This window comes from Mastomys coucha, unplaced genomic scaffold (genome assembly GCF_008632895.1).
Source record: "Mastomys coucha isolate ucsf_1 unplaced genomic scaffold, UCSF_Mcou_1 pScaffold20, whole genome shotgun sequence".
Lineage (NCBI taxonomy): Eukaryota > Metazoa > Chordata > Mammalia > Rodentia > Muridae > Mastomys > Mastomys coucha.
Window position 1 is genome coordinate 53952272 of NW_022196903.1, and position 18380 is coordinate 53970651.

General features: G+C 40.6%; 1 protein-coding gene across 5 annotated transcripts in view; it reads left to right on the top strand.

Annotated features, from left to right (window-relative positions):
* The window catches only part of Herc3 (HECT and RLD domain containing E3 ubiquitin protein ligase 3), a 94904-nt gene that overhangs the window by 45160 nt on the left and 31364 nt on the right, over positions 1 to 18380 (top strand). For 3 of the 5 annotated variants that reach the window (XM_031382040.1, XM_031382042.1, XM_031382043.1), the window contains 7 exons: positions 1572 to 1735; positions 1852 to 1965; positions 10677 to 10700; positions 10791 to 10880; positions 13146 to 13316; positions 14302 to 14445; positions 16560 to 16726. In XM_031382040.1, the coding sequence (XP_031237900.1) occupies positions 1572 to 1735; positions 1852 to 1965; positions 10677 to 10700; positions 10791 to 10880; positions 13146 to 13316; positions 14302 to 14445; positions 16560 to 16726 (874 nt within the window). Of the gene's footprint in view, positions 1 to 654; positions 816 to 1571; positions 1736 to 1851; positions 1966 to 10676; positions 10701 to 10790; positions 10881 to 13145; positions 13317 to 14301; positions 14446 to 16559; positions 16727 to 18380 lie in introns of those variants that run through there. The other 2 variants (XM_031382041.1, XM_031382044.1) reach the window with 2 other exon arrangements.

The following is an 18380-nucleotide window of genomic DNA, read 5'->3' on the forward strand; positions in this document are numbered from 1 at the left end:
CTCCGGATACTTTGCTGAGATAAGAACATTCCGTTCCTCAGCGGGCTGGAGAGGGTCTCTACTGGAGTAGCGCCCAAGACGTTTTTTTTTTTAGCAGTCTGGTTCAGAAACCTGTCCCCTGGCTTTTGACTTTTTTCCCTTCCCTTGGTAATTTTTCCAGGTGTTCCTTTCAACTTGGTAACTTCTGTGGTTCAGGTAGCCTGAGTAGTCACTGCAGCGTGGTTTTCCCTCAAGCGAATAGACCCGCCTCTGGCTTTTCCATTGCTTCTGCCTTCACACAAGAGTAATAATGACTGCATTTGTAATGCATTAGCACTTGATACTTCCCAACATCAGGGGCTGCTCAGAGCATGTTTTCTTAGGTATTTCTAATAGGTGGAAAATAGAGCAATGGCTCTTTTTAAAGCCATTTTATCAGACTTTTAAATTTTTGGCATTTTAAATTTTTTAAAATTTTTCAAGGCCAGATAGCACAAAACAGAACGAGATTATTCAGTTTTATAATTAGTTTATTTCTGACATCTGACAGTTCTAATCGAAGAGAAAACCTCAAAGTAGAGCAAACCCAGCAGATGCCTGTCATACGAATTCAACAGCTCTCAATAGTTTGTCCTTTTTATTTCATGTGTCTCCCACTGTGATTTTTTTTTTAAGGTTTCTTTTATGTATATGGATATTCTGCCTGCATGTATGTCGGTGTTCCATGTGCGTGTCTGGTGCCGTGGAGGCCAGAAGAGGGCATCAGATCCCTGAGAACTGGAGTTTCAGATGGTTGTGAGCATGAGTGTATGTGGTAGGAATCAAATCTGGGACCTCAGGAAGAACAGTCAGTGCTCTTGGACACTGAGCCAGCTCTCCGGCAGCCCTCCCACTTTAATTTTTAATGAAATATTTTAAACAAGGAAACCTTATGGATTTCAGTATGGCTGAGTTCCTTTATGAAGATACAGTGATACAGTCCTGCTTGAATGGAAAGGTACTACTTGGAGAGAGTAAACATAATCAATTTCTTAAACTAATTATGCCTCATAACAGGAAGGATTGGTTTCCCATGTCCTCTAAGTGTGAAATGTCCCTTGTACAAAATGTCAGTAGTGGCTGAGATCTGTCCTAAAAAGGTCAAGGGTGCACAAATACTACTGCAATAGGTGCAGCCAGCATCCTGCCCGGGAGTATGTGTCTGGTCCCAACACAGCCTTGGAACTCAGTGCCCGGGAACTGAATGTTTTCAGATTAGCCTCCAGAATGAGTCTGAGAAGAAAAAAACAAAAACAAACAAAGAAACAAAAAAAACATGAAAACTCTAACATAAAAACATTTAAGAAGGAAAGAGGCAGAGGAGAGGAGAGAGAAAGAGAGAGAGGAGGAGTTAAAAGTTTTTAGGGCCTCTTGTATAGCTGTTTCTCTATACATGTTTTAATGGTTCCTTTGAAAAATCATTTTTGGAAAGATGTATTATAGACTAATATTTATCTTCTAGCCACAGGAGTTATAGCTAGCAGAAAGACGACATAAGAACACTTGTCCAGGATTATGCGCTAAGACGTGTCTCTCTTTCTTCCTTTCTTAAGATAACTGGTGGTCTCAGGCATGCCCCAAATATTTTATGAAGCTGGTAACCCTCTATAAAGGTGCCGTCCTTTACCTCCTCCGGGGAAGGAAGACATTCCTAATCCCAGTACTGTTCAACAATTACATGACTGCAACCCTCAAGCTTCTGGAGAAATTGTACAAGGTATCCCTGGGGGACGGAGAGGGAGGGTGTGGAGGGATGACTTATTCTGCCGGGGCTTTCTCTGGGAGGTTTTCCAATTCTTGGGTTTTAGTTGTTCTTATTTTGTTCTTCATCAGGTAAATCTTAAGGTGAAGCACGTGGAATACGATAAGTTTTATATCCCTGAGATTTCTAGTCTTGTGGACATTCAGGAAGACTACCTCATGTGGTTTTTGCATCAATCTGGGATGGTAAGAATTTCCTGTAAAGCATATTTGAAGGTTTTAGCCTTTTTGTTTGTATTTGAAGCATGCACGTGAGCCATACACCTTGCCTTTGACTTGAATGCTGGCACCACACCTATCTGTTTCACTCAACTGACTTTGGAATTCTTGAAACTTGGAAGTATTTTAGGTAACCATAAGTGTCCTAAGTTTTCATAAAGTATGTGGGGCTAGGGTTGTCATTTAGAGGTGGACTTTGTGCTTAGTATGCTCAGGGCTCTAGGTTTAATCCCGAGTACTAGATTTAAAGAAAAGAAAAAAATAAAAGTAAATTCAAGTATCTAAAGCAGTCAGCTTGTTATAAATGCAGAAAGTGGAATGGTTGGCAGAGGCAGTCTGGAGGCACTGGGAACCTTGAGTTGTTTTTAAAGCATTTTAGGTTCCCATTCACCAAGATGAAATAGTTCTGGAATTCTATTGTACAACAGTGTGGCTCTTGTTCATCTGTCAGTCTCTTTATTTTATTTATTTTAATATTTTACTTTATGTGTTTGAGTGTTTTATTTGAATGTGTGTCTGTGTACCATATACATGTTTGAGGCCATTCAAGCTCTTGGAACTGGAGTTACAGACTACTGGGAGCTGCTATATGGGTGCTGAGACTCAAACCTGGGTCTTCTACTCTTTAACTACTGAGCCATCTCTGTAAGCCCTTGTTTTGTTTTTGAGATAAGATCTCACGTATCCTAGGGTAGCTTCCGACTCACATATCCAAAGATGACCTTGATCCTCCTGCCCTTCACCTCCTCCAAAGTTCTGGAATTATTAGTATGTGCTTCCACACCTGTATTTTATGCTCTGCTGGGTATCATACTGAGGACTTTGTTCATCTAGACAAGCACCCACCTAGTGAACTATGTCTGTAGTCTATAGAAATATTCTTAATATTGTTGATTCATACATTTGAAAATAGTGAGAATAATATATATTTATACTGTTTACTTACTTTTTTAAGCCACAAATTAAAAATCAAGACATTAATATATAAACTTTCAGCATTTGTTGGGTCTTCGGAGATCTGGCACATAACTGGCTTCTAGAAGTCACTGGCTGGAGCAAGAACGTCTTCTAGATGAGGCTCTGTGTACCACATCCCTACTGATTTATCCCTGACATTTAGGATCATTGGCTATTCGTTTTCTGACAGATAGCCTATTTCACTCTTATTATGTCAACTTTCCAGACCCTGTGGCCACCTCTTTTTGAAGATAGCTCAAACACAGATGTCATACATTCCTGTCCCAACTCTGGTGATCTTTGACACAGAACTCAAGGGTCAGTGGATTTTGGTGTACCATCTCAGGCATGGCAGCAATGGTTCATCAATAGCAGACTGGCCTGGATATATGCAAGGGATTTAGGATTTTTGTAGATCTGAATATCAGAAAACAAGTGATCATTTGGCATTTGTGTTCAATCCAGCTGATGCAGTAGATACATCTGAAATGGGTGTTTGCTAGTCTCAGAGATTTATCACCAGCATTAGGGTGGCATTTTTTTCTGTATGGTTTTTAGCTTGGCAATGATCTCTAAAGGCAAAATATTTATATACCTGTATTTAACTAAATAGTCAAGTTAGTTTTCCTTGTTAGCTGATAGATGATCAAAGTAATAAAGATATTATAATAAAAAATTAAAAATTAAAAATTTTGGGACACTGTAATTTTTGTAAGGTTTTGTTATTATTTTGAAAACAAAAATACTTTTCAATAGAAATCATGTTTTAAAAGAGTTGATATTGGAATTTAACATGGGAGTATCAGTGGGCTCTAGTCTTACTTTCTTTAGAAATTATGAAATATCAGTTTGTAAATTATAAGATGTTAGAGATAGACACGAGTCTTGAGTTATTTCAGGTAACTGCTTCACCCCAGGTCGAACCCAGAGGCCTGGGCAAGTTGTATAGTTTTCTCTAGCTCCCATTTGCTCTGACAGTCTGTCCTTCTCTTTTCTTTCTGGCCTTAAGAAAGAAGTTGCTTATGAAAAAGTTGATGCTCATAACCATAGTGTCTGAGCACATGTACTTAAATGAGCAATTTTACTAGTTTCTTTCTGTGAATATGTGATAAACAAATGTTTTACTAGATCTCAAAAAAGTTTCATCTCCTCTTTGTTAGTTAAAGCCATTACTACAACAAGATAGAAAACCAGCTGAAGTTAGTGTGTGACATTTATGCTTCCAGTAGAAATTTTTCTATTAAATAAGGTACATTGTATTTAGAAATTGAAATTTAAGCTTCTTACAGTGTTTACCTCTATTTTTTGGTTTTATAAGACAGGGTTTCCTCTGTATAGCCTTGGCTGTCCTGGAACTCATTCTGTAGACCAGGCCGGCCTCGAACTCAGAAATCCACCTGCCTCTACCTCCCAAGTGCTGGGATTAAAGGCGTGCACCACCACCGCCCGGCTCGAAATTTAAGCTTCTTGATGTCTTGAAGTTTTGTCTTAAATGCTAGTGGAATTTTATATAGATTTTGTTTTAATCACTTAAAGATAGAGAACAGTTGGTTTCCTCTCAATATTTTAGCCTGGTACTAGCACAGTGTATGGGAAAAAGCACATGGTCCATCCTGAAAGAACTGTGTGGCATGGGTGGTGTCCCGGCAATTGCTGAGGCCTGCAGGCAAATGAACCATGGAGAGGCAAGAAAGAAACTCAGTTCGGCAAGATCTAGCCAGGCTGGCTCAAACTTCTGAAGTCTGACCCCAGGCAGTTTATTTTAGACATATTTAAGTATAGTATAATTTTGGAAAAAAGTTTCTTGTAACAACCATCTCCATCCCATGTACACAACAAAGGTTAAGGTGTGACTATATCAAAACTGTTTAGTAGAGAACATGTGATATATATCATGAAGATGGGTTCCATAGCTTAAGGGCCTAGGGGAGGATCTGAGGTCACTAGGCTATAAATATAAATCATGTTTGGCATCTCCCCAAAGGATGGGTTCAGTTGATGGACAAGCAAAGCTAAAGCTAAAGGCATATTTGAAAATGCCGGTAAAATGGACTCACAGAATTGGAAAGAAAGGTAGTGGAACAGAGCTGCCTGCAGCAGAGAACCACCGATCTATACCCTTCACAGTTACATCTCATCCAGCTGCAAGCACAAAGATTGCACCTGATGAGCAAGGAGCCTGGAGCAGGGGCGACCCCTACAACAGGGAGATGTGCTACAGCCTGAAGCTCCTGTAGAAACAGTCAATCACTACTGAATAAGGCTCGCCCTAGGCCTGCTGGCTAAGCTCCCAGCATGGAGCCACCATGGCTGTATCTAGTGCTGCTTGTCCTGCTGGGAGATGAAAGGCACAGGGCATCAGTGCTGCCCACATCCTACAAGCCTAACCCTGGTGGCTGGCACAGAGGACTTGGTGGTGTGCAGCAAGCAGCTTGGAACTCCCTTGGAAACACATCACTACTGAACAGGGCTGCTACCCTGGACCTGCCAGCCATCCATCCATGAACATTGAGCCTCAGTGACCGGTGAACCAGGTAGAGTGGTGCTGCCTGCAGCCTGCAAGCTCAACAGTAGACCTGCCACCTGGCTCCCAGAATGAAGCTGCTGTGACTGCAGCCCACACTGTTTGCCCTGTTGGAAGACAGATAGTGCAGGGCTATGGTGCTCACAGGCTACAAGCACAAAGGGCAAACCTGGCGAGCCTAGGCTAGTCTATATCAACACTTTGGAGGGGTGAGACAGCCAGGAGCTCTCACAGAACCTAGCCATAACATCACCCTAACTCTGGGTGACAGCAGGACATCCAAGACTCTTGGCAATGGTCCAATATTTATGGTGCTTCAGAAACCAGAATTTTTGATCCAGACTGGTGATTCATTGCAATAAATATTTTTGCATGTAAATCTGTACACCATGTGACACAGTGCAGTTTCCAGGGCTACTACAATGAACAGTTATTTAAGGGAGAGGTAGGAAAGATTGAGGAGTGAAGAAGCAGTGACGTGGAACTAGGGACTGGGCGGTGATGTCCGGTGTGAGAGAAGGCTGCCGTGGACAGGGGTTGCAGATAGGGTTGACAGGGTGTTGGGAAGCAGCCTGGAGCATGTGCAGACTTGGCCCCAAACATACTACCCAGCCACATGGTTGCTCTGGCTCTGAGAAGCAGCAGAATGTCCGAGATGAAGATCAGTTCTTTTCTGGAGTAGACTACCTTAAAGACCTCTATCGTCCATGCTGTCCCTGGAGCCCATGTTCATTTCCTTAGTCTGCTACCCCTGGCCCTGTTGAGGCCGGAGGTACATGTGGATTGTCCATGGTCTGGGCTGCTACTGGAGGCCCAGTAGATGTCCATAGTCTGTGCTACCAAAGGAAGCCATGTTGGTGTCCATGGTCTCCGGGTTGCCACTAGAGTCTATGTCGATGTAGGTAACCTGTGCAACCACCTAAGGCCACGTTGATGTCCCTAGTTCATGTGGTTGCCAGAAACTTGGTGAAAGTCCATGATCCGTGCTCCTGCTGAGTATAAAAGACTAGAAAGCTACTTTTTCAGTGGTATCACTGACTACAGACTCACAGTTGAGAAAGCTTCTGTGACACCTCCTCCTCCCTGTGAAAACCGTACAGCCTAGACAGAAAGGCATCAAAGAGAACTCTTAAACATTGGGATAAGTGTAGTTTTCCATAATGGTTTCTGGCAGGAGTGTGGTTAGGGAAGGACTCAGTTTTCTTTAAGGTGCTGGCTACTGTTAGTTTGACAATACTCCACTGAGTATAATAGACAACATAAACTGGACTTGGTTTTTGTAGCAGTTTTTCTTCTTTTGTAGAAGGCGTTCACAACAGTAGGGAGGAGGCAGACCTGGGAGGGCTGGGAAGTAGGTGTGATCAGGGTACATGATGTGAAATTCCCAAATAAATAAGAAAAAATACTACACTGAAAAAAAAAAAGATAGGAAAGGAAGAAGAGGAGGTAGACGAGGGGAGGCAATAGTGGTCTATCTTATTTGTTAATAATGTGCCATAGTCTTTATTTGAAAACTGAAAGGCGTACAGAGTGAATGTTTTCGTAGGCTCTGTAGAGGGCAGTGCAAGTGAGGCATTCGGTGATTTGCAAAGGCTTTCAGAGAAAAAAATCTGAGAAATCTTGACATCTTGCTGGTACATCAAAGGAGATGCAGCACATGGGGAGTGTTTGCCTTTAGATGTCAATACTGAGCTCATGCAAGGAAGAGAAGTCGGAGCCTGAACAGAGGTAGCTCTGTTTGAGTATCAGGGCTTGTACGTCTATGTGCAAAGCCTCCTAGTCAGCATATCTAGGAAGTGTGGATTTCATATTTAAGAAAGGATGTTTCTGATTCTTCAGCTCTGAGCTATTTACTTATTTATGGCTTCTGTTTCATATAGTTTGAAAAATGAATTTATGCCTTAGGTACAATTCTGTAGCAGACAGAGACCTTGAAGTTCATTGTTACCATAGAACCCTAGGTTTGTGAGACCCACTTCTGGGAAATGGATAGCCCAGGATAAACAGCCTTATAAGAGGTGATCAATTCAATAGTTAAATTCAGAATATTTTGATATATTAGTATGAGAGTGAACTAGACCTACATGTGTATCCACTGACTACATTCTATGCTCCAGACTTGGTTCCATGGACTGGAATTGTCTCTGGTGTTTCTCAGTGTAGAGAAATGTTCTCAGATCCCTCGAGGAATATAGTTCTAAAGTATCAGTAGGATGGATTTTAAGTATTATTGCTGTTATACAACTTCATTTAAATATGCATAAACACAAAAGGAAGTGTAGTTCTTTTCCATATAATATACATAAACCAAATTAAATAAGAAAACATTATAATCAGCCAAATGCTGAGCTTCACCGGCCCAGAGTGGTGAGCTGGTGTGTCCCCTGAAAGCGAATATTCCAGCCTTCTAGAGAAGGACTTCAGCCACCAGGCACAGACTTGATTTTCCCACAGGCCTTCAGGAATGATTCAGCTCTTTTTCTCCCTCTGCTGTTGAATCATATTCATGGAGCAAGCCAGTATTGGCTTTTTCCTTAGTAACTGCGGCATCTACCAGGCAAACATTTCTCTTTCTTTTCTCACTGTGCTCACTCAGTCAAATGTTTATAACCCACCCGCACAGTCATTAACAGATAAATGTAAATTGTGTGATTACACACAGGTAAGAAGAGATCTTTCAGAATGTTTTTATTTTGTTCAGAGAATCATTTTAAGAACACAGAACATTCTAGGAGACATTAAAGCAATAGCAGCGTAGAGCACTTGGGTCTCTAAGCATGAATTTCGCTCATTGTTTTCTTTAGATAAATATTACAGATCAAGATGATTTTTATTGCTCATTTTTGTGTTCCTGTTAAAGATATTTATTACATAACTGACATGAGCACACCATGCTAGAAACATAGACGGATATGTTTGTGTCTTTCTGCACTATCAGTTTATTAAACAACAGTGAATTCACATTTACTAGTTATTTTCCACATTGTTGTGATTATAAGCCTGAAAAAAAAAAAAACAATTTAAAGGGTCTCAGGAGGATGCAGTCCCTTATGGTGGATGAGCCACAGCAATGGAAGCAGCTGAGTTTATGGTATCTTTGAGGAATTCAGTCACTCAGATGGTACTTTCTCTCTCTCTCTCTCTCTCTCTCTCTCTCTCTCTCTCTCTCTCTCTCTCTCTCTCTCTTTCTCTCTCTCTCTCTCTCTCTGTCTGTCTCCCTCTCTCTCCCTCTCTCTCTGTCTCTCTGTCTCTCTGTCTCTCTCTTTCTATCTGTCTCTCCCCTCTCTTCTCTCTTCTCACCCCTCTCTTTCTCTCCCTCTCTCTCTCTTTTCTTTTTTCTTTTTGAGATAGGCCCTCCTGTAGCCCAGTCTAGCATCAAAGTCAGAGAATGACCTTGAACGCCTTATATATCCCTGCCCCTGCCCTCTCTGAGTGAGAGGATCACATAAACCACCTGCTCAGTCTATGAGGTGCTGGGAATCAAACTAAGGTTTTATATGTGTAAGGCATGTGCTCCACTAACTGAGCTACTCCCTTAGTCTGACATTCTCACTTTTTATTCTGGCCAGGACCCCAGCCCATAGAATGATGTTTCACACTTCCATGGTGGTTCATTTCCCCTTTTAACACCCTTACTGATATATCCAAAATGCTTTTCAGAAGACTGTAAACTGACCATATGAGCTAGCTATCACAATAGCTGGCCATTAACAAATTACAAGCTCTTTTATGTTAGTCTTAATTATTAGTCTTACCCATGAAATCCTAGATTGTATTTCATACAGTATAAAAACAGGGTACATATTGTCCACAGAAGAGTTCCAGAAACCAGAGTTCAAAGGCCATATGAAAAGCAGGTACAGAGAACTCTATTGCAGGTGCTTCCAGAGTTGCTGAGTCCAGATAGATCGGTACTGGAAGCCAGAACATCTGAGCCATAGGGTCAAAAATGGGAGATAGCATCAAGCTCAACTGCAGGGCTGTAGAATCATCAATGTGAGGTACAGGACTTGGTTCAGATAGATGTACCAGATAGAGGGTTGGGTAGACAGGTAACAACTCAAATGGGCCATGTTTGCTGAGCTGAAGTCCCAGGGACAGCTGGTATTCTCTGCCTGGCAGTCAGTCCCTTGAAATGTTCACCGGCTGCTCAGTGACTGGGATCTTTTACCACCTTATTCTTAAATATCCTTCTTTCTGTGGGGTCCAGGCAAATATGGTACCCTCTTGTTGGTTTGTGGTGTCTGAAAAGTTCTTGGGCCTGGTTTTCTACATAAAGGTTTAATCCCACCATGTGCTTATGTTCTAAGTCTCTGTTGATAAGTGCCATCTACTTACAGTCCACACCCCACAGTCAGTGCTGGACAGGTGTGGCAGGAACCTGCAGATAAGTTGCATCATTGTTGTTGGCCTGCCTGTGCTTACACTCCGAGTGGAACCAGCTGGTGCTTTGTATCAGGGCATAACCCGAAAGCCACTGTTGCTCACCATTTGGAGGAATTTAATGAAGTGCACAGCCTGATCTCTACAAATAGCATTTTTTTTTTTAGAAGTTTTCCTCATTTTCCTGACATAAAACTGTACTGTATTTGTTACAAACATTTCATTGTGGCTGAATTTGTTTTCTATGACTCTTCTCAAATTTAGAATCATTCCCAATTTATAGAGCAGCTTTTAAGGGCAGAATACTTCAGTCTAATGCAATTATTATTGTTTGGCTCCTCTAAGCATGTATGCAGAAGCCAGATAAAGTGTTACTTGCATTCCAGGTGAAGAAGCCCTCATCTAGAATCCAAGTGTTATCCTCACATTTGCTTTGTAGCCCAGGCTGGCCCGTAGCTGGCAGTTCGCCCACCTCAGCCTCACAGGTGCTAGGTCATAGGCATGTGCCACTCAGCCAAGTGGAATTAGATTTCATATAAAGAGAACTCAATCCTGTGACGTATGAAAATGGCCCTTAAAAGTCTTTTACTCTTTTTAAGAAATTATTTTTGCTCCTTTTTTTTTTCAGTCTTTGCCCAGCAAAGCATGTGTTCTTTCTCATTAAAATATTGTTAGCTATTGAAATGGTATTAGGTTGATAGCTGAATAACCAGATAATGTGAAAAGATTTGTTATATATATTTTATATTTGGGGAGGGGTAAAATTATGCTTTTATAATTCAAGTAAGAATTGTCTTTTCTGTTCTTTACACAGAAGGCTAGACCGTCTATCATGCAGGTAAATAATGCCTTTTGCATGGACGTATGTATCTCCGGTGTTCTTTCTCCGTGGATACTGTGCTAACACTAACGATGTGTTTTCTTGTAGGATGCTGTAACCCTTTGTTCCTATCCTTTCATCTTTGATGCCCAAGCCAAGACCAAGATGCTACAGACTGATGCTGAGTTACAGATGCAGGTGGCCTGTTCAGAATTGTTCTCTCCTTTTACCATGCTTGGCATTGTCCACGTTCCATTGTAATTTTTCCTAGGGGAAGGGGAGGTTTCTGAGTGAAGTTTTATTACGACATTACAGAGTTATGTTTTTTGATAATGTCATTATTTTATTTTTTTGAGAAAGGCTCTAATTATAGTCTAGGCTTCTTTTGAAAAAAAAATTCCGGTTAGAAATGAAAGGTATTGTTTCACACACAACACACACATATACATGTACATACATGCATACATACATGTGTGCACGTGAGTGTGTGTGTATGTGAGAGAAGGAGGGAGGGAGAGAGGAAGAGAGAGAGCGGGAGGAGAGGGAGATTATACTTTGTTCTTTGCCTTTCATTATCCTCTATCTCCCTCTGAGACACACTTTTGCTGGTCCATTTCTCCAAGAAAATACCCTTCCCTCCATTTACCTTTCTTCTATACTCTCTTGCCCCAGTTAGGCCTCTTCTACTCTCTAAGTATCCTTCCTTCTTCTATGCAAATGTTTACAGTTAAATATATATTGTGCATATGAAAGCAGGATGGGTTTTCCTCCTGAGTTTGGCATCTTTTGCTTAGCATGTCCCTCAAGACATTTTCCTGCAAATGTCATATTTTCATGCAGTCCCATCAGTGAATTTTTAGATTTATTTCTTGTGAAAGCCCTTGGCTATGTCTCTATTTTGAAGTATTTTTTAATCTACATTTTCCTCTAGTACATTCCAAGTCTTACATGAAGTCCTCTTGGATCAATTTTGAATTGATTTTTATACAGGGATGAGAGATTCAGGTCTAGTTGGGTTTCTTTTTTTTTCTTCCTTTTTCTTTCTTTCTTTTTCTATTCATGTGAATATCCAGTTTTTCCAGTATCATCTGTTGAAGAGAGTGTATTTTTCTAATGTGTATTTTTATCATCTTTGTCAAAGGTGAGGAGTCTAGCTATGTGGGTTTATTTCTGTAATCTGAATTTTTTCTCTTTACTTTTCTGCATAAAATATATTAAATAATACTGTTACAGGAGTGGTTAGTATGTCAATTGCATTATTATACAGAAAATAAAGTGATTTTTAAAAATAAAAGTTTTATTGGAGATTGTATTGAATCTCTGTCTTGCTTTTGACAAATGATTACTCTGCTGTATCAGGCCTGTCTTTCGGTCTTCTATGGCCAGTTTCCATTTTGTATCCCATGCTTCTTACACATTTCATTGTCAAGGTCTTTCTCACCTCCTCTCTGAGTTTCATTCCAGGCTAGTTTTGACTTCATTATGTAGTCAAGGTTACTTTGAAGTCGCCAGGGCCTTTCTGCCTTTCTCCAGGGCCCTGTTGCTAAGATTACAGGTGTGTACCACCATGTCAGCTTCAGTAATTTTATGTTCAGTGTATACACTGTATTAGTGAAGAGTTGGAGTGATAAGTATTTTCTGTTTCTGCCAGGTAGTGAACACTTGAGGCTTTGTGGACCTGTGTCTCTATTAAGAACCATTTATCGCTTTTGTAGACAGCAGCCTCAGAAAAAGAAAAAGAGGCTTAGAAAAACAAACGTTCGACTGTTGCAACACCCCAAAATTAAAGCAAATTTGTATATATGTATATTAAAACTTGGATCTCATATATTTTCTTACATTGTAAATATTATACCCAACCTTATAAAATGCTAGAAAGCCATTATTAGCTTAATAGTTATGCAAACTCAGGTCTCAGGCTGTCGGGGAACCAGGGGAGTGTCTGTTTTGTTGAGTTGATGCAAGGGGAATAATTAGAGGGTGAGCAGGTCTTTTTCTGCCTCTCTGTTTCTGTATGTCTTTCTCTGGTTTTGTCTCTGTCTATGTTTATAGCTGCTTTCATATGGGTATAGCTTTAATACTGCTAAGGTGCAGATTTTCTGCTGAGATGGACTCTCATCACAGTGACTGTTAACTTCTTTTTCTGCTGTTTTGAAAATCGTGCTTTCGTGTCCTCTGCCATGATTCTTTGAGCGTCTTGTTATTTTAGTATTAACGAATTGAAATCACGTTACTTGGCCTAATTATTTACATCATATAACTCATAAATTATCTCAGCTAACCTTGTTGAGTCCATATTAGAAAGATTTAAGTAGCCTGTAAATATAAGTAGCGAAAAAGTTAGGGCTTTGGAGAAAAGGCAAAATGCAAATGAAGTCAGCCATTTCTGGAGCTTCACATTCTGGTACAGCACATTCTTCAGATGTGTGCTGTACTCAGAATGGCTCTGTTGTTCTATTCCAGGTGGCGGTCAATGGAGCCAACCTGCAGAATGTCTTCATGCTTCTTACCCTGGAGCCTCTGCTGGCCAGAAGCCCCTTCCTGGTCCTTCATGTCCGCAGGAACCACCTTGTTGGAGATGCCCTGAGAGAGCTGAGCATTCACTCTGACATTGACTTGAAGAAGCCTCTCAAAGTGAGCCCCTTCCCTGAATCCTTTAGTACTGCCTTTGTATGCATACGGCAGCAAGCAGGATCTTACTAAGATATGGAGGGCAGCCATATCTTATCATATCATATCACCATTGATTTTTTTTCTCTTTTCTTTTCTTTTTAACAAGAATCTAGTCACCCCCTTGTGTGAAGTCAGCAGAAAGAGCATCTCATTGTAACATCAGCTTAAATGCTATTGGGTTGTTGAGTAATCATTGGGCTCTGCTTCTGCTTTCTGTAGTGTCCCTGCTCTAGACTGTCAAAAACAGTCATGTAAGATGTAAGGTTTTGACATAATACATCTAAGCTCTCAGCTAGGAAGATGAAAAGGTAATGAGAAATGTAGAGAGGGAAAGGGGAGAGTCACCTTGAAAGCTGTTGGCCTTGTAGCAGTTTGTAATTAGTAGTAAAGCATCTCTTCCCATAGGCTGTGCATTAGTGCCTGAGACTGCTTACTCTGCTCCAGGCTGCATGGTATCCTGAGGAATACTTAATGAATTTCTTGAAGTTGTCTAAAATGAAATGACTTCTGTCTCTTGCAAATTACCTCATAAATGCAGGTTTCAAAAGTTTCAGGACCATAGTCCACAACAGATTAAATTGATCTGTTCAACAATTTATATTGTTACCATTTCCAAAATCTTTTAATAAGGACATATATACACAACTCTAATCCCAGCTAATCAGGAGTCTGGAGTAGGTTCACAGCCATTCTGGACAATGTGGACAGATCTTTTTCTCAGAATAAAACACTTGAGGTGTAGCCCAGTGTGAGAGTACTTGCTTCTCGTGTGCGTGACTCCTGTTCAACTACTATCACCTTACAAAAAAGAAAAATTTAAAAGACTCTAATAATTTTACTGGTCTATCTGGTTGTTCTCCCTAGGTTTTATAACACACAGCCACCATCTTCAGTTATTCAGACAGGCCTCTTGCTTTGTTTATTCATTTTGTTTTCGTGTTTCAAGGTAATCTTTGATGGGGAAGAAGGAGTAGATGCTGGTGGTGTTACGAAGGAGTTCTTTCTTTTGCTGTTAAAAGAACTTTTGAATCCTATTTATGGGATGTTTACCTACTATCAAGATTCAAATCTCTTGTGGTTTTCAGATACAGTAAGTGTACTATTTGTACTGAACTTTCTGCTTGTGGTCAGACTAGCCCTTGGTTTTCTATCATTGTAAAATTAATCATTAAAATGCCTAACATATCCAGCCTTCAGGCTTTACCTACTTTCAAGACTCAGAGTGCATTTTGTCAGCCATGAGCCCCAGTGTCATTTCTAGTGGTAAGATCCAGGGCATAGTATACAGGAGGGTTAAAAGGAAGCGTGCTAAATTAGTTTTAGGAGCTGGAGAGATGGATAAGTGGGTAAAAGCACTGGCTGTTCTTACACAGGACCCAGGCTTGGTCCCCATCGTCCACACGTGGTGTGCCACAAATATCTGTAATACCGAATTCTAGGGAATGGTCTCTGTTTCCTCCTCAGGCATCAGGCATGCATGTGTCCACACACATGCATGTAGGCAAAAGAGCCATACACTTAACAAAGTAGAGTAATGTTATATTACTTTAGCTCTTCCCATTCTCTATCATAGCTCAGGATCAAGATGGGAAGAGGACCTACATAGAATTCCACATGTATACCGTGGAAACAGACTGACCTGGTCAGCCCATTGGAGCAGCTCAAAGGCTAGAACCAGTACTAGATATATTTTGTGGTCCTTTAAGCATTGGGAGAAGTTAAAACATTGCCATCCACTATATGGTCTGTAGGTCAAGGCAGAAGAAATCCTGGACTGCAGATGCCAGAGAATGAGCTAGAGAAAAACAACCCCTGATACTGGAAACTTTGGTTATGGGGGTTATATAAGTCAGAGTTCTCTAGAAGACTAGAACTAATAATATAAATTTGAATTATATAAAATGTTTTATTAGACTGGCTTACAGCATAGGGACTGGGTAGTCAACAGTGGCTTGCTATATGTTGGAACAGTTGCTCCATCCTTGGAACTGGAGTCTTCACTAGTTTCAGTTAGTGGGAAGGCCTGGAGAACTCCTGAAAACTTCTCATTAGTCTACAGTGGAACCCAAAGAAGCTGGAATGTGATGTTAGCAGCAGCAGCAGTAGACACACCCAAGAGCCCAGCAAAGAGGCAGCATTGCTCTTCCCCCAGACCTCTGAGAAGTGCCACCTACTGTGTGGGAGGGTCTTTGCTCTCAGCTAGTCCTTCCTAGAAATACCCTCATAAACCCTTCCTGAGGATATCTGTAAGTTGACTCCAGCCAGGTTAACAATCAAGATTCACCATCACAGAGACCCAGAAACACATAGATCCAAGTATCAAGTATGATCTGAGCATTGATATCCATTGCCGAGACACCTGGGTAATGCTGGGTAGATCAGGTTTGAACAACAGACAAACAGAGGACAGGCTGCTCTGGAAGCAAACAGAGTGAGAAATGGAGGTGATGGGATTATTCTAAAAGGAGTAAGATGCCATTGTGGGGTTGTCCTTTACAACCAATAAGTTCTAGCCAAAAGGCCAGGAAAATGCTTTCATTGAACACTTAAAAAAAGAGAAAAGAAATTAGTTTTCTAATGTGTTGGTATTTGGTTGTCACATATTTGATCTTTTAATAGTAGTCTGGGTCTAAATATGTACACATAGACTTATACTTTTTTTTTTTTTTGTAGAATTCAGTAGGAGAGCTAAGTTTTAAAAGTCATGCTAAGATTGGGGGTGTGGATCCATGGTAGAGAACTTACCATGCATGCATAAGTACTTGGGTTAGATCTCTAGCATTTGAGGAGCTCTTATTTTATCCAAGCCATAATTTAGGGGCTCCTGGAGTTTTCTCTTTAGATATTCATTAAATTATAATTTAATAATACAAATGTACTACTATTTGCATTCCATGTGCTTTGTAGCCAGTGGCTGTGGTAAGGGGCAGCACAGAATACAACTGTTCTGTCATCACAGAATAGTCACTTAACCATTCTGCTGGAAAGAATAGGATGCTGTCAGGAGAGTCAGGGGTGCTTGACTGAGTCTGCATTGCATCTGTTAACACTAATGAACTTTGACCAGAGAAGTTTCTCTGCCTCAGAGTGTAAACATAAACAGGGCTTTATTCTAATATACTGAAATATTTTCAATAGGTGATAGAGTGTTTCAGAGTCTTCAAACACTACTTCTTTCTAAGATGTTTGCATGTACCCTAAAAGTGTTTTGTAGAGCACAACTGGTTTCACTTGATTGGCATAACCTGTGGATTAGCTATCTACAACTCCACTGTGGTTGACCTTCACTTCCCATTGGCTCTCTACAAGAAGTTACTGAATGTAAAGCCTAGCTTGGAAGATTTGAAGGAACTGTCACCAACTGAAGGAAGGTAAAGAGCTAAAAGTTATGCTAATGGTGTGGCCACCAGCCCCCCTTGCTCTAATGCTGGAGCTAAGATGGAAAACAGCATATATGCAAGTCTGGGTGCATTCCAACACTGTAGATCACACAGCATTGTGTAAAGCGTTGCCTATGTCACTGTGTAGACAAGTGAGGAAATTAAAAGAGAGGCCTGGGCCTGTAGAGATGGCTCAGTAGTTACGAGCATTGGTTGCTCTTTCAGAAGACCTGGATTTGGTTCCCAGAAACCACATAGTGGTTCACAACCATTGTAACTACAGTTATAGGGGATCCAATGCCCTCATCTGGTTTGCACTGGCATTGAGAATGCACAGACAAACATGCAGTCAAAAACACACACATAAAATAAATAAACTTTAAATAGAGAGTTGGTGGGGGGACCATAGTAGTTCCCCCGGAATATACAATAATCTCGGCTTTCAGTATTTTGTGGGGGGGAAATAGAAACTTGTCATAGTTCAGAGATAAGAGTGAGGAGATTTATTGAAACGAAAAACTTTATTGATAAAGTGATAGGCTATTTATATACCATACAACTGACCCATGTAAAGAGTATTTAAAACATACCTTAGTATATTTAGAGTTGTGTGACCATCACTGTAGTCAGTTCTAGAATATTTTCCTTACCTGGAAGGCAACCTTGGCCCTTTGCTTTGTTACCCTAGTCTCCTATCTTGAGTCCTAGGTAAACAGCAATCTGCCTTCTGCCTCTGTCAGTCTACCTGTCCTAGGTTTTTTATTTTGTTTGGTTTGGTTTGGTTTTTTTGAGACAAGGTTCCATTATGTAGCCCTGGCTGGCCTGCATCTAACTATGCAGACCAAGTTGCCCTCAAACTTACAGTCTTTGCCTCCTGAATGCTGGGACTAAATATGTGTGCTATCATGCCTAGCTACTCTGGATATTTTTTTTTTTAAATGGAATCGTAAGTGTTGTTCAGTTTGTCTATGTCATTTGGTATGTTTTCCAGATTTGTCCTGTTATAACATGAATCAGTGTTTCATTTTTCAGACTGGCCAATAACAAACATTCCATGGTGCACCATTGTGTGGTCTACCATACCATTGTGTGACAGCCCACTGTGAAATATTTCTTTGTACATATACATCATATTTTGTCTCTCTATTCTTTGACTGATGGACACTTGGAATATTTCTGCTTTGGAACTACGGTGAACAGTATTGCTGAAAGCACTTATATACAAGTTTTTTGTGTGGGCATAAACTTTTTTTACTTTGATGTATTGCCTAGGAGTGGAATTACTGATTCTTATACTGATTCCATATTTAGCTTTTAGAGGAGCTGTCAGAATGCTTTTCAAAGTACTCAAGCCATGTTTTTATGTTACTCATTTCTTGCGTCTTAAGTGTCCCCTTTTTCTTGAGTTTCTGTGTTGATTTTGGGCAGCAAACAAACACACAGCTAGCTTCAGAGGTAGGGAGTGGCTTTTTTTTTTTTTTTTTTATGGGAAGAGGTGCTGGTTTTAAGTTGGAGCAGGGGCTGGCAGTATAACTCAGAGGCACCATAATTGTCTAGCATCCCAGAGTCTTGTAGTGTTCCATCCAGCACCATGAAGCAACAAGCCTACCTGTCATAGTAGTGGACTTCTGTAATTCCAGCATGC